At 46.4% G+C, this 24,070-nt stretch overlaps 1 protein-coding gene across 8 annotated transcripts in view; it reads right to left on the bottom strand.

Annotated features, from left to right (window-relative positions):
* SPAST (spastin) overlaps positions 1–24,070 on the bottom strand; it is a 675,354-nt gene that overhangs the window by 628,353 nt on the left and 22,931 nt on the right. For 4 of the 8 annotated variants that reach the window (XM_085611993.1, XM_085611996.1, XM_085611992.1 and 1 more), the window contains exon 2: positions 11,910–11,996. In XM_085611993.1, coding sequence (XP_085468119.1) covers positions 11,910–11,996 — 87 coding nt within the window. The remainder of the gene's footprint in view (positions 1–11,909; positions 11,997–24,070) is intronic. The other 4 variants (XM_085611991.1, XM_085611990.1, XM_085611994.1 and 1 more) reach the window with 1 other exon arrangement.

The raw sequence follows: 24,070 nt of genomic DNA, 5'->3' as shown, positions 1-24,070 counted from the left end.
TTTCTACGTAATATAATTGTTCTGTGAGAACCACTCCACAATCTTTCATTAATATAGTTCAATTTAATAGAGGTAGCTCTGTTTCACTGCATACCAACGGGTGGCAGCTTTATTTATTTTCGTTCTTCTGTGCCCTTGTGGAATGGCCTCTGTTGAACTGCGCTCAGCTCCTATGTTTGTGTTTGTAAACTACTGTAGATGGGGATTTTGATCTCAGGAGGACTGTAGATATTATTTGCTCCGCAGAAGAGGTGCGCCACCTAGGCCTCTGGATTTAGTTTATTTTACCCAACGCTCGCTAACCAAAACATAAATAAAGGGCATTGTCATTGCATTGCAAGCATTTGCAATGCAATAGATCTCGCATTTGCGAGAGTTTGAGCTATTAGCATTGTAAATGACAGTGCCTTTTATTTATGTTTTAAAAAAAACAAACTTAAATAAAAAATCATTGTCATTTACAATGCCAATAGCTCAAACTCGTATAAATGGGAGACCTATTGCATTGCAAATGCTTGTTTTGTATGGTCTTCTGACATTTTTTTTTAATGGGCTGATGCTGTTGGTTTTTTAGGTCTCGCCTAGGCAGCGCGCATGCGCTACTCTAGGAGATGATCTTTAGAAATCGGTCTGCTCCTTTTCCAGCACACTCGTGCTTGAGCTGGCATCCACCTTGCGGGAGCGAGCAGCAGCGCGAGTGCTAATTGAAAACATATGGCTCTTGCACCTCCGCTGCTCGCTCCCGCAAGGCGGAGGCCAGCACAAGCACGAGTGCTTCAAAACAGCTGCTGCTTGTTCTAATTCCCGACCTACACTGCTGAAACTACTACCTTAGAGCTAGGTGTTAGTACCATTTTTTATTTCCACTCCCAGATGCATGAATTACAAGTTATTTGCATCGACCGGAAGCACCATGCTTACCCACCCCTCAACCTCCTTCATCTCCCGATAAGAGGCGGACAGGGGAGGAAAATATAATTCAACCGCATTGTCATGGAAACATCACGGATTTGGCACATTTGCACAAAATAGACAATGCGTGCCAAATCCACAGTATGGCAGAGTGTATTGTATGTAAACTGCTCCAGATTTGGTGCACTGGAGAGCAATCGTGAAATTTTAGTGTTGCAGATTTAGTACAATACTGCAGCACTATTATGGCGGTTCCTTGGAATTGCCACATTTGCCGACAGCCGCGCACGGTAGGGTTTTCCACACAGATCTAGGTTCCCACGCAGAACTGTCTGAGTCGTCATATGATGACGTATTTCAGGTATGGTCTCGACTAGCCACAAGACTGTGGTGCTCGTTGTGTGACGTAAAGGCTGGGCACTGGGTTTGATTGCACTAGGACACAAATGGTCCTGTTAAATAGTTGGACGTCATTTGTCGAGCCGGAAGGGCTTGCTTTTATGACGCAAGAGCTGGGGACAGAACTATTTACTAACCTCTTAGGACGGTGGGATGTACAGCTGACTAGCACAATGTTCTGTGGAGAGCTCCCATCAGAGCAATTTTCCTGTGGTGACAATGTCTGACTGTTGCATTATAATGCAGTCTTTAATGGATTTGCAACAATATTGTGCAGTAATCCGACGTTATTACTCGGGTCTTGTTTTTCACTTGAGCAGCGCGTGCCCCCATCGTCTTCGTCACCTCCCCCCTCCAATAACCCTCATTATTTTCTCGATCCTAATGACTGCCAGGCCTCGGGGTTAATGTATGCAGATTAGCGCCACCCGAGGCAGGTGGGCGCTGTATATCTGCGAGTAAAACCGCACGTGATGACAGCAATATTAATCACGGTTGTGGAGAAGGGACCATATCATTCTAATGGGGGCGTCAAATACACATGACGCTCCTTTGGAAACAGAGACCTCAGACTCCCCCCCCCCCCCCCCCCCACTCCCACACCCCACCTAGTTATTAGCACTAGGAGGGCACCGGAGCGTACCCACAAGGACCAGGATTTTACCAGTCTTTATCACTTCGCCCCCTTCTCTTACTAGGGACGCGGATGGTAGATCCCTATTTTTAAAGCGGGAGACATATTTAGTAAGGCGAGAGTGGGGGTGCAGGCGATGGCTGTCAGCTCTCCGCAGAAATTGAATATATGTATATTTTCACTGTTGACGATGCTTGTGTGTCATAGGCCGTAATACAAGGAAGGGCCTCCCCCTACAGACCTACTTAGGTCTATATTAAAATACAGACATAAATGAGAAGGCATTGGGCCACTCACAAGCCTATAACCTGGTGATAATGCACCTGCCGTGCTATCCATAGCTGCCCTTCTGTTTACTGGATTCACCGGACAGCGGCCGGGCCAGAGCAGTGGGCACCGAGGGAGCAGCTCCACAGCCCACCGACCACGGGGCACACCGGGAAACCCAGTGCCGAGGACCACGGCGGGGTCGGCGGGGTCAGCGGTAACAGCGTCACGGTGACAAATGTTAAATAAGTGCGCTTCCTCAAAATGGAGCGTGGGATGGAGGCAGGGTGAGGCCGCTTCTCTATCCTGGGGCTCGCTTCTAGGTGGGGGCTCTTCGCTGGGGGACACCCACCCTGTGGTACCGGCTTGCTGCAGGCTCCGTAGGACTCTGCAACCCGAGAGGTAAGCACAGGACCCGGGGGTCTTATGTAAGTAAGGTTTTCTGAAGCGCCAACCTGACCCGAGGGGCATCGAGGCGCTGCATAGAGATTATACAAGAATAGCGTAGTGCTCACTGCACCCCGAGAGGTAAGCACAGGGCTAAAGGCGTTATGTACGGGGATGTATTCGCTAACTAGACCTGAAAGGCATTGAGGCGCTTTGTAGAATTGTACAAGAATGAGGTGAGCACAGAATGCCCGTAGATCTGTACTGAGATTGTACAGTAATAATCTAGCGCCTATGTCCGGAGTGCACAGTGGATTCAGACATACAGGAAGAGGTAGAATTATGGCAGCAACTGCCCCGCCCCTATCCGTTTCTCTCCCTCACGCTTTTTGTCTCGGGTTTTGTTTCCCTGCCTCACTTTCTTTTACATCCCCTGCCCTGTCCCTCCCTCTTTTCTCCCTTGCCCTTAAAAAATGCCTTTTTAGCCGAGATACTGCACATAGCGAGTGTCATGCTGAAGAAAAGAACGGCGGCGCTCTGTTTACATAGAAGACAGCACATTCTTTTGAGTCGTGATAAGTTGCTGGTGCCCAAAGGCACGTACTGCAAGACTGAAACGTACAGGGATACGGGTGGACTTAATCTACTCCACCAAATGGATGGCCAGGCACCAGCTCTGTCCCAAAGGCTGTCAGACTTGCTCTCCTCTGGAGTCGGCTCACTCTGCCTGGCCTAGGATCACTTATCTGCCTGTCTGCACTGTCTCTGTGTGATGGGCTTCAAAATGGAGCTGGGCCAAACCAAGGAGATGAGTATGTGTTCTGAGGTTTTTTTTTGTGTGTGTGTTTTTTTTTTTTAAGTCAGGCGTTATCAGGGAACACTCGCTGTTCCAGGTATCTGATGAGTCTGTAGCTTAGCACTGGGTTGTTTCCATTCCTTTTGGTAAAGAAAATGTTCTCCGTCCCCACAAAATGCTTTTCCAGCCCTATGCGTTCTGTCACCCAGTTCCCTCATCACACTACTCGGTCTTTCTGTCATTCACCTCACCTGTTCTCTGCCCCCTCCCTTTGCTCCATTCTCCCCTTTACCGATCAATCGGTTAATTCTTTGCGATGCTCTTTACACTGCACATCTGTCTACATTAACGGCCTCTTGACCCCTTCTTTCCAGTCGCTGCACTCTCCTCTTTATTTTTATTGTCTATCCACTCCAACAATTCAACTCGTCATTAAAATATATCATAAACCCATGCTATACCTTAATGGCAATAATTTATTGTCTTTACAAGTTTAATGGCTATTACATATTTGTGTAAAAAGTAATAAGAATAATAATGATAATGATAATTAAAAACATGAAATATGCAAGTTTGATTGTGCCAGATCTTCAATTCCTAGTGACACAGCACCCAGGATAATATGCTGCATTGCTAAACACTTATAAGGTCCATATTCAAAAGGCGAGACCTATTGGCTATGCCAATGCTGGTTTACAATTCTGTGCACTGGAACACTGCTAACCAGCACCAGTGCATGTGCTAGGACTCCTAAAACAAGTTGAAATTGACGACGCTGCAAATTGGCATATTTAATTTACCTGTAAGTCCCTAAAATATGGTACAAAAGTGAACCCTGGGCCTGTTAGTTAAATGTCACTAGTGGACTGCAGTTCATAAAGTGCCACCACTACAGTGAGAATGCAGAGCATGTTGCCAGGCCTGTCCCTGAAGCCTTTTTTCTTCCTCATTGAAAATCTCTTTATTGAAATTTTTCACAACAGAAAGACAGGACGCGACTGTCTCGCAACAGACATTGCAGCACAGGTGGAGATCAAGGAGTACAGATTGGCTAGGTCAATTGCAGGACGTAAGACTCGTCAAAAGCATTATATTAGCATAACACAGTACAAGATCACAAAATGCAGTATTAAAACTGCCAATTCAACCTCGTAAAATAAACCTTTTGCCAATCGTTAACCTTCCTTTTTGATTTTTATAAGTCACCCCTAAGGTAGGCCTTAAATGCCCATAGGGCAGGGTGCATGCTATTTAAAAATTAGGACACACATGTTTTACATGTACTGAAAGGGAAGACCCTGCAAGGTTTTCACTGTGGCAAAGCTGCTTCTTTAATAGGACAGCTCTGGGTTAAATCATAACACCTTACGTTGCTTATCTTCAGTTTGGCGTTAGCTAGAAAAATTATTCAAGGGCTGTTTTTAAGATAGCATAAAATATAACCCAATGGTCAAGTCAAATTTTAGATCACTATTTTGAAAACAATACTTTCATAAAATTGTAATTTTCCTACCTGAGCCAAGTACGCCTCTGCCAGTATTCACTGGCACCCAGGAGATGAATGGCTCCTTGATCAAGTGTGAAGTGTCTCCCGGACTAAGAATAAGAGAGAGGGGGGTTGACCTTCCCCTGACAGGGTGGCTATCTGGTCTGAGCCCAGGAACTCAACTTCAAAGGACGTCTATCTACCCGGTCACTGGCAGATGTAGCTTACACTTTGGCCTGCACCTATATTGTTCTGCTAGGCAGCCAAGTACCACTCCAAGTGTAAGAGTAACTGTCCCCAGAGCTGGGTGTAAGTGATCACAAGGGAGGGTTTGCCCACTATTATAGCCACACTTCTGGGTGGGCACATGGCGCTCTACACTGCTATGTTGGTGATAGGTAGAAAGTGGCATTGTGGAATAATTTACAATAAAACACACAGTAAGAGATGAAAAAGTGGGCTGGTCACCCCCGAGAACCTTTTTCGTGGTTAGGGAGAGGCCAGGAGTTTCACATGTCTACCCTGGCCATAAAAGTAGCACCCCCAATACCCTCTTCAGAACTCTGCAGAACCTGTGGAAGACAGAAGATGGACTTCACCTCCTGTTGTGACCTGTGAGAACCCCCCCAAGGGCTGGACCTGCTTCCACTTATACGTAGCACTAAGAAGGGGACTCCAAATGTCTGCTAGCTGATCTCCTCTTAAGCTACAGGGACATAGAAACTGCAAGAAGTCCCCTTTTCTGGAGAGCCTAGTCGACCGGTTCCAATTGGACCTGACCCTGCTGGTGGCTTCTACTAGAGAGAGTTCTGACCCCCAAGTAGTGTCCCTTTGGTCTTGGGATCCTTAGATGAGTGTTAGGACGTGCTCCTCCTGCCAAGTTAGAAAAAGTCGAGACTTACAAACGTTTTGCCAACTTTTTCTCTGAAGAACCAAAGTAAGACCGGGCCATCAAGCCGAAGCCATCAACATCAAATAGCTGGTAAGATCCAACTTGTTGGGTTCTTCCGCTGAAGATCTGACTGCCAGGAAAGTTTTTAAGTTTGAACGTAGAGAGCTCCACTGAGAGCGATGCCGAACCGAATTCAATTGACGGTGAGGCCTTCCTTAGCACGGATGGTGGACTTCACAAACTCAGAGCTTTTCCGACTTCTTCGATAACCACAACGGGACCCCTGCTATGCAGCAACCGGCGTCATCAAACCCTGACCCGGATCCAGCTTGGCACCCCGCAAACATGTTGAGGACTACTTTTTCTACAAACATTTTTTAATATCAAATGTACCTATTTGAGTGGAACTTACCTGGGCCTCGCATTGAACCGCGCTCCATTGCAGATGGCCTAAAATGTCAACCTTGTTCTGGACGGACGCAGCAAGATACTTTGCTAAAAAATCAGAGTACTACTTAAAAGATCATTAATTTATGCAACAAGACTGGGACGGTTTTGAGAATGGCAAACACAAGATGATGGATGGAATGCTGAAAGTTTTCAACCACTCGTCCCTTACTCACTGTGCCATTGAATTCAAGCTAGCCTGGTTTCTGAGGGATAATACCCCCTAAACCGGTCCAGGGATGTGTTTCTCCGTTCCAGGGAGGACCTAGCCTGGCAGTTCAGGCTGGACTATTCCCATGAGGAACAGGGTCAAGACTAATTTGCATATGGCAGGGTCCAAACTGAGGTGGCATAGTTAGGAAAAGAACAATGGATTAAACCCAGATCTGTGATTGGGGGTGAGTGATTGAAATGTTTCAGCACTCCGTCAATCATCTTGTGTTTGCATGGTTTCGAGAATACCCAACATTAAAAACCTTGGATGCTGTTCTATCCGTTGTATGGTTTTTCTCTGAAAGTAAAATTGTTCTCATCTCTCATATAAACAATATTCAAGGATGCTTTTTTCCCCTCCCCATGGAAGTGGGGAGTAGGTTGCACTTTTTTGAAACCCAGAGCCTTTATTTTGTAGCACAGGACTACCAAAAAGGTGGGGTACGTTATTTGATGGTCAAATATAGACTCCTAACAAAGAACATTTTTCAGAGAGAATCTATTAAAAGCAAAAGAACATATATTATAATGGAGAATGTTGGCTTCTCTGTTGAGCGACCCAGCCTTAACAGAATTAAAATCAATCACAATATATTAATTGTGTCTCTTACCCCTGAACTGTCCACTTCATTAGGTTTTTCTCCTAAATCAACTAATGCTCAATGTCCTCCAGTCCGGCTATAAACATAGAATTAAGTAGGACAAGGAATTAAAGAATAATAAATAGTTTATGATCACAAAGATTCTGCCCCAGCTATAGGTTCTCTCTGGGTTGAGTATTAATGATAACAATACCACTATTGATGTATCGACATATCATTTTTTCCTACCACATTAGAGAGAACTGTGCCATAATAGTGAATGTGGAGACACAGACAGAAAGACTGCCCTATTGTCGCCCAGTACATAGTGCTAATATACTTGTGTGTCCTAGTTGCATTTCACTGTAATTTTCAGTTTCGCTCTTTATAGACTGTGTAGTAGAAGAAAATCTGTATAGAGTTATTGGATGAAATCCAGTCTCTGCTTCCCAAATTTGTTGTGATGCTCCCCTGCCATGCCACTATTCTCAATTGTGGGTAGTATAAATATTTTTACCTGTGGGTATTTTAGCATCCTAATTATTCTATGTATTATGTTTTTAAGAGTTTTTATTTCGTGTTATTCAACAGTTTAAATTATTGTCTGCTTTTAATGCAATTGCCGAAATAAAGCTTTTTATTATTATTAAATAGTGACTGACTAAAACATATCCTTCTCACAACAAGGCAAGTGTATTAAGGTAGGTGACACTAAATGCTGGTGATGGAGATAGCACTTCTTCAAAGTCGTCCAATAAGAAGATAACCAATGAGAACAAGCATTAAAAATGCAATAGGTCTCGCCTTTGATTGATTAAGTTAAAGCCATTTGCTCTGCTAATGGAATTGTATTCTAGCTTTGCAATATTTAATGTATATTTGTGATATGTGCATATATTTGCTCTCCCCTCGCCCCTTTCGTCTGCCTTATGCTAATGTAATCCTCACTATACGAAATTAACACACATACTATTCTTCTATTCATTCACCTCCCAAATCTGAAACACTGCTCTTTTCCTACTAACGTTATGCTTTAAACTACTACACAGCTAACAAAACAATTCTAACTACATACAACTGCAACATATCACAACTATACATTAAATATTGCAAAGCTAGAATTTAATACCATTAGCAAAGCAAATGGCTTTAACTTAATCAAAAGGCGAGACCTATTGCATTTTCAATGCTCGTAGTTGCCTTGCTTTCACTTACGTCTCTGGTTCTTTTCCCTCCTGCTCTGTTGCTTTTTACCATCTGTCCCTCTCCTTTTTGCCCCTCTCCTTTCCCATCCACGTGTTCAGTGCTACTTTCAATTGATAAATGCTGGAAAATAATCTGAAAGGCACGAATGATTGTGAGTTCATAAAGTTATCTCCACAGTGTGTCTACTAATGCCCTTGTCACAATTATGCCTCACCAAATCATGGCGAGCCACCGAAAAATATTATAAAAATTATTATACCTACCCGCTCCCCAACCCTGTACTGAAGTAGTACCGACCTATATTCACATTTGGGAAGTCGTCCTGGTTTACACCTTCACCCGAGCCAGGTGCACAACAACACTTGTGACACTTGTTAATCTCACGCTCGGTGCCGAGGACAGACAGACGCGTTGGGCGTCTTTAGAGCATAGACGTTTATAATCATTACATCGAGTGGCAGGTTTACTTTAACATGCCGGGAAGCTGCTCATGTAACGAGTTTCTCACTTGCTTGTAGGGAGATTCCATCTCTCTCCGGGGGATTAGTGCAGTTTTCACTCGTCACGTAACGAGTCGTTAGTGACTTCCTTCACACGGGCCGTATTCAAGGGAGAGGTCCGGCTTGTGTTGTGTGACCCATAGCAGGATTTTCCCCAAAGCAGGTCGTGTGTGGAGCTGTGCTGTTGTTGCCAGTACACTTGCTGTAGTAATTGCTCCCGCCCAGGGAGCCCACACCCGTCCCAGGTTTCGTTGATGGATCGCTGTGGCAATTGACGTACATCAGCAGCATGCCGGCTCACGGTGCCCTGTGAGGGCTGCTGCCGGGGAGGGTAGTGTGGAACATGCTTTCACACCGAGGGGCTGGAGAGCATGGGCAAGAGAAACCCCTTTTGAAGTTTGTGATTTCACTGGCGATGCTCATCTTTTCGGTCAAAATCATATCGAAAACCCCAGGTTGAATGTGTTAAGGGTAATGAGTGATGAAAGATTGGTAATACACATACACAGCTTGCCTTTTAAATACTTGATGCCCACCAAGCTGGTACTCGCCACTGTTTAATCCCCAAACGTGCATGCACATTAAGACATAGCGGTGCCATTTGTGTTTTTTAAGTGTGCTAAACAGGATTATAAATGCAAGAATTGGCAGTCTCTTTTTACGAAGATTTTGCACAAATGTTCAGCATTAAACATCGCAGAAAAACATACAACCAGTGTAGAATCGATGGTTCACATTTTTTAAGACGGTTTTACAATGGCAAGAACATAGGCGCAAGCAATACAATTAACGGGCTATAAACGAAGGAACACAAACTGGTTAATTAAAAACGTTTTTGTCTTGCTTTATTAGTCGACTCAGCGTTTAAATATCGGACAAAAGAGGGTCAATTCGCCCTAAACTTTTGCATGCTCGAAATCCAAAGGCAGGGGAGCACAATGTGCGACCAGAGAGTCTTCCCATGCCACCAGGGACCTGCAGGGCGGGCGTTTTCCATCTGACAAAGAATCCGCCATCTTACGTCTTCCTCTCCTGCACTTCTAAATGCACCCCCCTGCCTTCAGCTGAAGAAAAAACAACCCGGGCACAACAGCAACAACATAGCCTCCGAAAGTTTAACGGTTCAAAAAGCGCAGGTGCTGAACCCAACGGCTTAGTTAAAACCAAGACACTGAAAAAAAAAGAGGGAGGAGATTGCCAAAAGATTCTTTTTTTTTCTATTAAAACTCCCCCACCCCCTGCTCCACAGTCGGCAGTCTCTCGCCTTTTTCCGATGCGGATGAAGGGGGAAGGAAAATAAAGCCTTAAAGCTTTGAAAACAAGTGTGGCAGAGGCGGACCGCAAATAGACACAAGATTATTTTTCTTTCTGTTAAACTCCCCCATCCCCTCCTGCGCAGTCGGCAGTCTCTCGCCTTCTTCCCATGCTAATGAAGGGGGCGGAAAATAAAGCATTAAAGCTTTGAAAACAAGCGCCGCCAAGGCGGACCGCAAACAGACACTCACAAGATTATTTTTCATTCTGTTAAACTCCCGCACCCCCTTTTGCGCAGTCGGCAGTCTCTCACCTTCTTCCAATGCTGATGAAGTGGGGGGATTTTTTTTTTTTATACAGTTGGATGTATGAAACACACAGGTTGCGAGTGCTGCTTTTTGCAGGGGTCCGTTAACTTTAACAACGTAAACACACAGTGTCTGCAAGCGCGTGGGAACTGAGACTCTCTGTTCCACGCTGTAGCTTTGTAAACAGAGGCAGTAACAAAGAAGCACAATTCCCCAATCAGAAGCCAGTAAACAAGCTAAAAGCACACCCTACTACGTCACCAGAAACAAAGATGGCGTCGGCCTGTCCAAATGGGCCGTCCTTAAATGGGACAACGAAAAAAGCAGATTGCCAATCACGCGCCAACGTTTAACATAAACGATTACGCAAGCCAATTGAAAAAAAAGGTGTGGCTTAAAGTCCCCTTCTGAAACTGTATTGATTGCAAAAAGTGCTCGCAGAGTGAGCAACGCATGCGCGCTGCAACGCCAGATTAGACCTAAAAAGAGCTCTGTGGACAAGTAAAATAGGGAAAAACCTTCAGCATTATCTTGAGAGGATGGAATGGCTTAGCTATGGTGTTTAATCCCGGATACTATGTTACTGAAATAATTGGAATCCAATGTGATATTTGGAGCTGTGAGACGCCCGTTTCAGAAAAGGAATCACATCTGTGGAGTAGTGGTTCAGCTTGTTTATATTTGCTTTAAAATAGCCTGAGGAGGAAGGTTTTTTATGGATTTCCTCGACATCGGGTGGAGTTGGACAATCTTGCAAAGTGGCTCTCATTTTGATTGATGTAGAGGTCTCCGATGACCAGGTGGCTGATATTTTTCACAGCTTTAAACCCACTCTCAAAAAACTAGGAGCACAAATCGACCGCCTGATGCTCTAAAAGACATTAACATTACCCTACTCCACCAAGTCTTTATAACTAATGATCCTCCTTAACTCTCAAGCACAGCATTAGTATACATTTGACTAGCATCCAACAGTTATCATGTGTCTGCTACGCTGTGCCACTGTCTAAAGCACTCTTACACAGCAGATATCGCAAAACATATCAAAATTTAAAAACAACAAAAGTACTCGCCTCCTTAAAACTTCTCAAGCTCTTCGCTAGGATGTGCAACACCTTAAGCTAATGTTCAACAGAGTAGTGCGCTACATTTTCCAAACAAGCATTGCCAATTCCTTTTCACCCCTTAAAACAAAGAACAAAAACAAAAATCACTAGCCTATCTCTGGCTCAGAGTACAAAAATCACTTTGGAAGGGGACAAAGGGGTAGCTAGTTCAGACCCTTTGTAACCAACCTCACACTTTTACTCCCTGTTTGAGTAACAGGGCCCTGAGCAAAGAGTTACGTGCAAATGCCCACTGACCAGTATAGGATCTATGGTGTCAAAAGCAATGGCACGAAGGTTGGCGACTCCCTCCTGTTTGAACTCAATGGACCTCGATTTCTCTAGACAGCCCGAGCACACTACAATTAGATTTACATATCCTTGTTTTATCCAGCAAAAGCATTACTGATCAAGAACCATTTTGAAAGGAAATCAAATAATGGAGAAAAACAACATTTTTCCAAAAGGCATTAAAGTGAACCCATGTTTCAAAGCTAGAATGTGCAAAACGTATGTCTTACCATTTCCAGTTATAACAATGGCTAAGCCTTTTTCTAGTTCTTCAACTCCTTTTTTATACCACTCTACCGCTTGTTCCTTTTCACCTGCTTTAATGACAAATAAACAGTTGTCAGTTTGATATAGAATTTTAGTTGCTTCAATAAAAAGTGAACAAGTAATCAAAGCTTAGGTCCTAAAGTGATTAGAAGAACACAATTTAAACAAGAATGTTGCTTAATTACTTTAGAATGTATTCCACTCCTTCATACAACAATTACGTTAGTTAGCACCTGCTATATACTTATGACTTCCAACCTTTAATATACCTACACATTGAGAACACATGGTTTATGTGGAAGAACTAACAGTGCTTCATCCCAAATTAACGTACTGGGTGGGGCAATGAATACTTTAATTTTATAGAGAAGTTTCCCAATAACCATAGATAAAAAACATCACTTGTACTGAAGGTTGAAAATACATTGTAAACCAGGCAAAGAATTAATTTTTGCAATTCTTTCTGAAAAAGACTTCAAAAGCTCTACTACACAAATATTTAGAAAAAACATCTTACGTACATTCTCCAGACATTAAAAAATGTACGTACTGAAAATGAAATGCATGAATCTAACATCAGCAATACTCATGGGAAGTAATTTAAAGCTGGACTCTTTGCGAAGAAAGAAAGAAGAAATTAAAAAATACCTTTGGTCCCTTAAATGTGCATTTCTTCAAACGCAAATAATAACCCTTAATGTGTGTTGTTTTATCCCTGCTCATTGGGTAACTTTTTTTCTAGGATAAGAGAGTATCTCAAATCATGTTGCTTGCATTCCAGTCGTCATACTGTCGTTAGTGATTCTGCATTAACTACAGTGTATACTGCAGATTTTTTCGGACTCCTGAGGTGTGAGCCGGGAGTCAGGCTGTGTGTCTATCTGGTGCGCGAATTACTGTTTGATTTGTGCATTGTGCTGTTAATTTTTTAATTGCGCCGTAATCACTGTCCTAAAAGTATTTCACTCGCGTTGTATTTTTTTTTAATCAAAAAGAGCAAAACACTTAAAGCATTTAACTCGCACTTACCTTAGTTGCAATTTCTCCGTGGTGTGTTCTGAAGGGCTGAGGACTGCTTCCGCTTGCGTAGGGGTGCTGATAGGAAGGAAGTTGCACTGAGGAACTGGGAGGTGGAATTACGACCGCCATTTTGGGGGTAACGGCAGTCAGCGCTCTAGTGGCTCGGGAAGGAATGCTGTTTCAGGGGGCACTGACGCGACCGCGCAGCGGACGCGCGCTGCGGGCGCGCCGGTGGCACGCCGAAGGTGCGCCAAAGGCAAGCCAGTCTGCGCCCATCCGCCGCCAGATGCCAGTACCCCTGTGTTGCCTCCTGGTATATCTCGTTGCTACTCACGCGAGGAGCTGCTGAGACTACAACCCGAATGTTCCCCTTTCTTATTTAGTCCCCTTGCTGGCCCAACCAAATGTATAGGTTGCGCCTTTTAAACTTCCCGGGGTGCTCCAAGAACCTCGCCCCCTTGGTCACACGGATTTCAAGTTTATGAATTTAAACTGTCGATCCTTGTCAAAACACCATGCTGAAGTTTTCGACCTTCTGGAGGACGAGTCTCCTGATGTCCTCTTCTTAACCGAAACTTGGCTCACCCAAGACTCTACTACCGAATCTTGGCTGGCTCTTCCCCCAGGATATGGTATGAAGAACCTAAATAGACTAGGGAAACGAGGAGGCGGTATTGCTATTATCACTAAGAACAGCTATTCATGTGTTTTTAATAGAGAGAATGTGGTGGGCTGTGAAAGCGCTTTGTTTAAAATCAGGATGAACCCTAACCTCACCATTTCCGGCTTTCTTATTTATCGCCCGCCTGGACCTTCGGGGGCTTTTCGGGAAGATTTGGTAAATAAGACGGCGCTGCACGTTAGTCAAGCGGCGAATTTCAGCATTATTGGAGATCTGAATCTCCATTGTGATGATGCTGATAAGTCCGAAATCTCGAGCTTTTTGGCCGATTTAGAAGCACTCCAATTGGTCCAGTGGGTACAAGAGCACACTCGTGCTGCTGGACACCTACTGGATCCTCTATTCTCGAATCTTACATGGTTGATGATGGATCCTCCAGCCACACAGTGTTGGACAGATCACTTTTTGGTGACCTTCACACTACGATAGCAGGGCCAGGTGAGAGAACATTGCCCGACCTCCACTTTTAAACGACCTTGGCACAAGCTAGACAGCAGTAAGCTGGCGGCATATTGGTCAAGCCATAGGCCTCAATTATCACAAGATCTGGAGGCAGCGGATATGATAGTCCATGACTGGGTAACAGAGGTCTGGACAGTTGCATCCCAGTGAAACGGGCAAGGATAAAACGGGACCTATCTAAACCCTGGTTCAATGAGTCGCTATCTAAGGCTAAAAAGCACTGCAAACAGCTGGAACGTACATGGAGACGTTCTTACGATGCAGTGGGGAAATCTAACTACCGAGCAGCCATTAATCACTATCTTAAGCAAATTCGGAGAGCTAGGGCAGAGTATGTGGGAAATAAAATCCTAGCAAGCTATAATCCATCTAAAACAATATTCTCCCTGCTTAAGATTATGAAGACCGGTGATATGGCCAGAAGTTCGTCGATTTCTTCCAACAACCAATGCAATGAGCTGGCCAACCACTTGGTTAACAAAGTGGATACAATATATCAAAATCTCCATGTAACGGCTAATGTCGTTACGAAGACTTTGCCCACTGTTTCGTCCTCCCAAGGTCTAAACAGCTTGATATCTTTCCCAGCGCTATCTTTAGCTAGTCTGGAGGTCCTGTTTAGAAAAATTAAATCTGGTTCACCTATTGATCCATTGGCCCCAAAACAATTCTCTCAAGTCATGTCCTCTATTCTACCAGTGTATCTGGAACTGATGAATCTCTCTCTAGAGTCAGCTATAGTACCTGCAACATGGAAGCATGCAAAAGTTATCCCTCTGCTGAAAAAACCATCACTGGATCCAGCAGAGCCTGGTAACTATCGCCCCATTTCGCAACTTCCTCTCCTAGCGAAAATGGTAGAACTTCATATTCAAACTATTCTGGCAGAGTTCATCGAACAGAATAAGATCCTTGACCCTTCACAGAACGGTTTCAGAGCCCGACATGGCACTGAATCTGCCTTGTTGGCAGTGACGGAGGAAATTCGAGGGATACTGGATGTTGGGGACTCGGCGGCCTTAGTTCTTCTTGATCTAAGTGCCGCCTTTGATACGGTCTCCCATGAAATTCTATTGAAACGGCTATCTGACATCGGAGTGAGGGATCTGGCTCTCGACTGGTGTCGAGCTTTTCTGTCGGGAAGATCTTTCCAGATCTGGATGCCACCATTTCAATTCCAGAGTTATGCCCTTCAACGAGGAGTGCCCCAGGGGTCAATTTTGAGCCCCCTCTTGTTTAATATCTATATGCAACCTTTGGCCCTGGTGGCTCGGAAGAGGGGACTGTCAATGGTATCATATGCCGATGACACCCAATTGGTGATTGCCTACTCTAAAAAGAACACCGCCAATTTAAATAGATTCAGGGAAGATCTGGTTGAGGTGGCAGACTGGATGGCCAGCAATTACCTGCAATTAAACGCCAGTAAATCCGAGGTGTTAGTATTTGGAAAAGATCGAGACCTATGGTCTGATCACTGCTGGCCTGACAGCCTTAAGCCAGCCCCTCTGCCCAAAGAAGCTGTTAAAAACTTGGGTTTTTGGATTGATAGTGGAATGACGTTTGACACGCAAGCCAAGGCTGTGGCTGGATCGTGTTTTGGCCTATTGCGTGTCCTAAAGCCAGTACTGGGCTTTTTTCCCCCTAGAGATCGCCAGACCATCATCCAGGCGGCTGTACTATCTAGACTGGATTATGGAAATGGATTATATCTCGGGGCTAACAAATCCTGTATCATGCGCTTACAGAGAGCTCAGAACGCCGCGGCACGTATGCTAGTGGCACTCCCGAGATCTACGTTGTTTTCCCACATCCTTCCCAAGCTACATTGGTTGCCTGTTGAGAAACAAATTCAATTCAAAACCTTATGTGTTGCACATAAAATTCTTTCTCAACAGGCTCCGGTGGGTCTAACTAAGCTACTCCAACTGTATACTCCTCAGCGACTCCTTAGATCGTCCAATCAGCTGCTGGCTATCGTCCCGGACTGTGAGAGCAAAAGCCAGGGGGCGTTCTTTTTGTTGTCTTGCAGCACGACTCTGGAATCGGCTCCCTCTCTCTATTAGAGAGATCCAGACTCATATGACCTTCCGCAGGGCGATTAAGACCTGGCTCTTCCCTGCCGTTGTATAATCGCCTCCCGCTTCAAGCTCTTTCTCGTGTCTCTGATCGCGCTGGGACGCCCCATTGCTGGGGCAGCTATGCGCGTTATAAATCTGGTAAATAAATAAATAAATTAATTAATTAGGTCTCGCCTGACCCAGCGCATGCGCTGGTCTGGCGAGACTTTTTGTGAGGGCTCAAAAAAGTGCAACCACCGTAGCCTAGAGCTACAGTGCATGTGCGCCGGCTAGCGCGCCTCACTTTCGCCGCTTTGATGTTTGTTCGCGGTCGCACAGCCGCTTTGATGTTCTCCGTGAGCCAGTTAGTTATTTTTTCCTGTTTATTACTTCTATGTAGTAATGGTGGCACCCGTGCGCCGCCATTACTACAGAGCAGTAATAAACAGAAACAAGCATTGGCATAGCCAATAGGTCTCGCTTTTGGGACCTTATAAGTATTTAGTTATGCAACTGTTGCATGGCTAAACACTAATAAGGTCCCAAAAGCGAGACCTATTGGCTATGCCAATGCTTGTTTTATAAAGGATAGAGCTCGTCGAGTGCTGAGAGGTTTAGTCCTGTATCTGTATAAGGTTATTATGATGCTATTGAGTCAGGTTTGCAATACACCTTAAGTGCTCTGTGTAGATCATGTGATTCAGCCTTCAACTGGAAAACAGAGTTGTAGGTCAACAGGAAACCTGAAAATCTCTTGCAACACTGTAGGTAGGTTAAGAATCACTACCATGGATGTAAAGATAAATGGGACAGTACATTTTTTTTACTGCATTAATTCTGGTACAGCATGGACGAAACACCATGGACTGGTCATAGAATACAGAAAGAGTCAACAGAAACAGGTTTGGTAAACATGAAATGGAATTCGTAGCATTATACTTAGTAGGGAAAAAACATGGACCACATCTTAGAATACTGTCCTACTTATAATGCATAAGTTTAAGATCTAAGTGAACATATAGAATAGAAACCAAATTATTCCAGAACTCTTATGGAATACTACAATTCTAGACTGCTGCAGTGAAGAACACGTGCATCCAAGTCTGCCTCACTCAAGATTTTTAAAAAAAACTCAAAAATGAGATTGTCTTCTTCCACATTTTAAACAAAATATACTCTTAAGAGTCAGCTGTGATGGAACCACAATGTCAGACACCCATAGTTATCAACGAGTGGGCTTGCGTCTCTTGCATAACCTGGAATTTCAGAATATTTGCCATGATATCAATTCCTGGAATTAGCCTGGAATGTACGATCGAAAGGATTTAAAAAAAGAAACATTATTAGAAGTTTTCCTATGGCTGTTTACAGACGGAAGTAGGGGGTTATGCAAAAAAAATTGTTTATACTGATAAATACAGATAGAAAGAAACCATCCATTTCTCTGTCTGCATTTATCTTCAAATATGGAAAAGGGGTTTTTGGGGTATTTTTCTTGATGTTAACCCCTTCCCCGCTCATGACGGAACCGTTCCGTCATGAGCCACGGTTGCCGTGTGCTCATGACGGAACGGTTCCGTCATGACAATCCTGTTGGCGGCCGCTCCGCCTGCGCGGCGCTGTTTCCCCGCCTGTGCGGGGCGACAACGCAAATGGGCGGAGTCATGACGGAACCGTTCCGTCATGAGCACAGCTCAACTGTGGCTCATGACGGAGCGGCTCCGTCATGAGCACAGGCCCACCGCGCTGCCCCCCTGCCCCCCCCAGCGCTGCAGCGGAATGTCCGCGGCAGCGAAGGGGTTAAATAGCTGTTGGGAATGACAGCCAAGGAACCAAAACATTTAAGTTTGCACGCCTTTTTATACTACGATGCTACTGTTTTCACATAAGTACTGCTATTGAACAATTTTTTACAACAATTTTTAAATAATTTTACTAGACAAACAGAAAATAATGAAATTAAGCATTATTTTCAATTTGTTGGCATTTAAATGTGAGCGGTCGAGTGGATTTGTCGAGCCCTGTGATGTTTATCACAACATTGAGTGACAATATCGTCTGCCAAAATGTCCTATCCAGAACACTGATTACACAATACCATGGGGGTACTTATATATAGATAAGTATAGATTTACTTTTCTTGGCTTCATTTCCACATACCTTGAAGATAAATTCATATACATAGGAAAAGCGTTTTTTCTTTTCCCACTAACTTTGGCGCCGGTTGATGAATCTTCGTAAACTTTTCAAAACTAGTGGCCCGCTTCGGTCAGCTCCTGTCTTGAAAGTTACGGGGTGATTCGCCAAGCAGGGGCCGAGAAAAAAGGGGGTCCCAAAACGTGTTTTCTCCATGATATTTTTAATAGGAAACTTTAGACACGGCTACAGCCCGAACTGCTGAGCGGAATTACACCAAATTTGGCAAAAAGGTGGCCCTTGGTTCAGAAAGAGCCCATTTTGTTAAATGGTGTAAATCTGTTCAGTATTTCCTGAGAAATTCAGAAAATAGAGGTCAGAAAATCAATTTCCCATAGGACACTTTAGCCAAGGCTACAGCCCTAACTGCTGAACGGAATTACACCAAATTTGGCAAAAAGGTAGTGCTTGGTTCAGAAAGCGTCTTTTTTTTTTTTTCGAATAGTTTAAATCCGTTCAGTAGTTGCTGAGAAATTCAAAAAGAAAAGTTTTGATATTTAGGGACAAGGTGGATTCGCGACCCCTCCCGACCACGAGCTTCACTGTGATTGGCTGCCAACACTCCAAACCAGGAAGTGGTGTCAGTCATCTTGTGACTTGGTAGAACCGAGTCACAAGAAAACAGCAAAACAAACTTGAAAAACAAGAAACGGGGGCAGGGGAGAAACACTGTGACCCCCTAGGCCTGCTCAGGGGGTCCCACAAGGACCCCCAGGTCCAAAAAAAGCATTTTCTTAAAAACAATCTCAGCAACATTCGCGCTGGGGTCGCTAATCTAGACAAATTATTTTATTAAAATGAAGCGCGGGCTCCCGCGCTTCATTTAATTGAGGCCCCCGGCTGGGCCAGGTCCTGGGGGCATTGCCAAAAAATATTAGTGGGGCGCGCTGGGGCCCCCCGCAGCCCCGGGGCTATCTTTATAATATGCAGGAGGACACGCGGCCCTCCCGCAGTCCCGGGGACCGCCACCCCCCCAGGGCTTGTTTAATTTGTGGGGCGGCCTCCAAGGCCCCCCCCAAGACCCGGGGACCGCCACCCCCCGGGACTTTTCTCAAATATTCGCGGGGGCACATAGCCCCCCCACACGCCCCGGGGACCGCCACCTCCCCGGGGCTGTGCACTAGTTGGGAGGGGGGGGGCACGCGCCCCCATCCTGGGGCCCTCGATGGCCCTGGGGCCGCCTTCTGCAGTGTCCCGGGGTGCCCACCCCCGAGACACTGCTGTTTGCAATGACAGGGCGGGAGCCGTGTGGCTCCCGCCCTGTCATTGCAAACTCTGGTTTGGATTTTGGAAACAAGAGCAGTTTTACTGCTCTCGCTTCCAAAATCCAAAGCAGATTGCGTTTTTCACACGGGGAGCTGCATGTCAGCAGCTCCCCGTGTGGAAAAGCAATGCTGGCTCCCGCAGGAGGCGGGGAGCCGGCGGGACCGTGGGGGCATTGGGGCTCCCCCCACGGTCCCCAACGGATAGGGTCTGCCCCGGGGGATTGGGTCCCCGGGGCTAGAAGTGCCCGGGAGGGGGCCACACAGCCCCCCCCCCCTCCTTAAAAAGTTTTTTTTTTTAAATAAAGGCCGGCCCCAGGGGATGGGGTCTCCGGGGCCAATAGAGGCCTCAGGAGGGGGGCCACGCAGCACCCCTCCTTAAAAAAAATGTGGCCATGCCCCGGGGGATGTGGTCCCCGGGGCCGGAATTGGCCATGGGAGGGGGGGCCCATGCGGCCCCCTTCCCGTTTAGATATATATATTTTTTTTTAAAGGGGTCTGGTCCTGGTGGAGATGGGGACCCAGGGCCCAAAAAAAGGAAAAAGAAGGGGAGCCACACAGCCCCCCTTTTAAAAATTATTATTATTTTATTTTTATTTTTTTAAAGACCAGCATTGTGCCGGGCGCCCCGCCCCCTCCCAGCACAACTGCAACTGCGCCCTGTGTCGCGTTTTAAGTTGGGGAATTAATTCCCCTTCAATACTGGAGGTCCCTGGGGGCCAACTAGCCCACCAGGTACCTCCAGTATGCGCCACAGGGCTGACTTGCACAGAGGTGGTTCGAGGCCACGGCCCTTTTTACACCTCTCTGCAACGAAGCTCTGTGGCGCTTACTGCAGGTACCTGGTGGGCTAGTTGGACCTCAGGGACCCTCAGGAATCTAGGAGATTTAATCCCCCAATTTACAAAGCACCACGGGGCGCGTTTGCACAGTGGTGCAGGGAGGGGGCGTGGCCTGATTTGAAGAGTGTGCAAACGCGCCCTGTGGCGCGTTTTCAGTTGGAGGATTAAGTCCCCTTCAATCCTAGGGGTCCTTGGGGGCCAACTAGCCCACCAGGTACCTCCAGTAAGCGCCAGGGAGCTGCGTTGCAGAGTGGTGGTCCAAGGCCACGCCCCCGTATTACACCACTCTGCAACCCAATAATACACTCCGATAATGGACTACATGTCCCATCATGCTTCAAGAACTCTCGTACTATATGTGGACCCATTAGGGGCAGTGCATGGATATAAAAAGAGTAATGGGAGCCCTCTGTGCACATCCTAAGCTGCCTGTGAAAAAGAGACTTGCTGCCTCGAAATGCGTCGGCGAAATAAATAAATACCTAAACGGGAATGAAATTGCTGGCTGCCTGTGTATACTTACATCACCTGTTGAGTTCATCTTCGAAAAGCTTTGGGACAATTTGTTGGAAACTAATTGCATGGCCGTCCTGACCGTGGAAGACTGCACCATCACTAAATATGGAATGTGAGGCTGCGCAGCGGGAACTGTGTCCACGCCCTTGTTGCAGCACAGAATATGCGGCGAAATGGGTCAGCAATTAATGCGGAGGCCCACTAAGGGAGAAAAATGCTTTGAATATCAAGGATGTGCCAGAACCTACATAAGGGAAATAATACGCTCCGATAATGGACTACATGTCCCATCATGCTTTAAGAAGTCTCGTACTATACGTGGACCCATTGGAGCAGTGCATGGATATAAAATGAGTAATGGGAGCCTTCTGTGCACATCCTAAGCAGCCTGTGAAAAAGAGGGTTGCTGCCTCGAAACGCGTCGACGAAATAAATAAATACCTAAACTGGAATGAAATTGCTGGCTGCCTGTGTATACTTACATCACCTGTTGAGTGCATCTTCGAAAAGCTTTGAGGCAATTTGTTGGGGAAAACATATATATATTACCTACTGGCGGTCGCCAGGAGGTAGATATAGTTAGGACCTATTTTCCAACAGTCTATTTGGAATAACTTTGTCGCCGATTGACGAATCTTCGCGATATTTTCAAAACTTTTGGCCAGCTCCGATCCGCTCCTATCCTGAAAGTTTCACGGTGATTCGTCAAGCGGGGGCCGAGAAAAAAGGGGGGGTCCCAAAACACGTTTTCCCCATGCAATTTCCCATAGGACCTTTAGCCGCAGCTACAGCCCGAACTGCTGAACGGAATTACACCAAATTTGGCAAAGAGGTAGTCCTTAGTTCAGACTCTTGCCTTTTGGTGTAAATCCGTTCAGTTGTTCCAGAGAAAATGACAGTTAAAAGTACATATCTATCTATGGCCTCGTAGGATACGCGCACCCTGAGCGCACCCTCCCGATCACGAGCTGAATTTTAATTGGCTGCCAACACTCTGAATGAGGAAGTGTTGGCAGCCATCTTGTGCCTCAGTAGAACCGAGGCACAAGAAACCCAAAAACAAAACGTCGCAACACGCGAAAAGGGGGCAGGGTAGAAACACCCTGACCCCCTAGGCCTGCTCAGGGAGTCCCCAAGGCCAAATAAAATAATCAGCGCTGGCACCCACGCTAAATATGCTAATTTGCCCCGGGGGGCCAAATCCCAGGGGCATAATGAAAAAATTGTGTGGGGGTCCCAATCCCCCCCACACTGCCCCGGGGACCGCCACCCCCCGGGCTCGAATATAATATAGGCGGGGGGCTCAAAGCCCCCCCCCCGCAGCCCCGGGGACCGCCACCGCCCGGGGCTTAATCAAATTGGGTGGGGGGGAGGGGGCTCTCAGGCCCCCCCAGCCCCCGGGACTGCTACCCCCGGAACTATTTCAAATTAGGTGTTGTTTGGCTCTGAGGCCCCCCAATCCCGTGGACCACCACCCCCGGGGCTTTTTAAAAATGTTGGAGGGGGGGGCGCGCGGCCCCCCTCCTGGAGTCTTGTACAGGCCCTGGGGACCACCACCCCCCAGGGCCAGTTCCTGCAGTGTCCCCGGGTGCCCACCCCCGGGACACTGCTGTCTTGCCATTGAAAACTGCTTTGCTTCATTGAAGCAAGAGCAGAGAAACCTGCTCTCGCTTCATTGAAGCAAAGCAGATTGCTTTTCCATATGGGGAGCAGCATGTTAGCTGCTCCCCATGTGGAAAAGCAATGCCGGCTCCCGCAGGAGGCGAGGAGCCGGCGGGACCATGGGGGGATTGGGGACCACCCCCGCGGTCCCCAACGGTGAGGGCCAGCCCTGGGGGATGGGGTCCCTGGGGCCTTGAAGTGGCCTGAGGAGGGGGGGGGGGGGGCTACGCAGCCCCCCTCCAGAAAAATATGTTACAAAAATTGGCCATGCGCCGGGAGATGGGGTCCCCGGGGCACGGAATTGGCCACGGGAGGGGGGCCACGCGGCCCCCTTCCCGTAAAAAAATGATGTAAGTAACATTTGGGGGTCAGGCCCTGTGGGATGGGCTCCCCAGGGCCCAAAAAAAGTAAAAGGAAGGGGGGCTGTGTGGCCTGAGGTGATATGTGTGCAAACACTCCTTGTGGCACGTTTTAAGTTGGGGGAATTAATTCCTCTTCAATCCTAAGGTCCCCTGGGGGCCAACTAGCCCACCAGGTACCTCCAGTAAGCGCCACAGGGCTGCGTTGCAGAGAGGTGCTCCAGGCCACGCCCCTTTTTACACCTCTCTGCAACGCAGCCTTGTGGCGCTTACTTACTGGAGGTACCTGGTGGGCTAGTTGGACCCCAGGGACCCTCAGGATTCAAAGGGACTTAATCCCCCAACTTAAAACGCGCCACGGGGCGCGTTTGCACAGTGGTGAAGGTAGGGGGTGGGGCCTGAGGTGATATGTGTGAAAACACGCCCTGTGGCGCGTTTCAAGTTGGGGAAATGATTTCTCTTCAATCCTAAGGTCCCCTGGGGGCCAACTAGCCCACCAGGTACCTCCAGTAAGTGCCACGGAGCTGCGTTGCAGAGTATTGTAAAAAGGGGCGTGGCCTCTGAACACCTCTCTGCAACGCAGCTCCCTGGCGCATACTACTGGTACCTGGTGGACTAGTTGGCCCCCAGGGGACCTCAGGATTGAAGAGGAATTAATTCCCCAACTGAAAACACGCCAGTGGGCGTGTTTGCACAAATGTCACCTCAGGCCCCGCCCCCTTCCTTCACCATTGTGCAAATATTCCTCTAAAATCAGTCGAACTACGAATTCCAATTTAGTTACCTGTTATCACGAGAGTCCTCAGTGCTGCATCTTTGAGCCCAGTACTGATCCTGAAAAGTAATTCTAACCGTACTTACCACTAACTTGTATTTCCTTCTATAGAAATCCATTGTGTGGTTTTCAGCAGAAAAGTTTCTAAGTGTCTATTTTTGAAACGTACAAATATTCCTCTAAGAGCAGCCGGACTACGAATTCTGATTAACTCACCTGTTATCAGGAGAGAATCCAGTGCTGCATCTTTTAGCCCACCACTGACCCTGAAAAGTAATTCTAAGCGTA

This window comes from Triturus cristatus, chromosome 6 (assembly GCF_964204655.1).
Source record: "Triturus cristatus chromosome 6, aTriCri1.1, whole genome shotgun sequence".
Lineage (NCBI taxonomy): Eukaryota > Metazoa > Chordata > Amphibia > Caudata > Salamandridae > Triturus > Triturus cristatus.
This window is presented reverse-complemented; position numbering and strand designations above follow the sequence as displayed.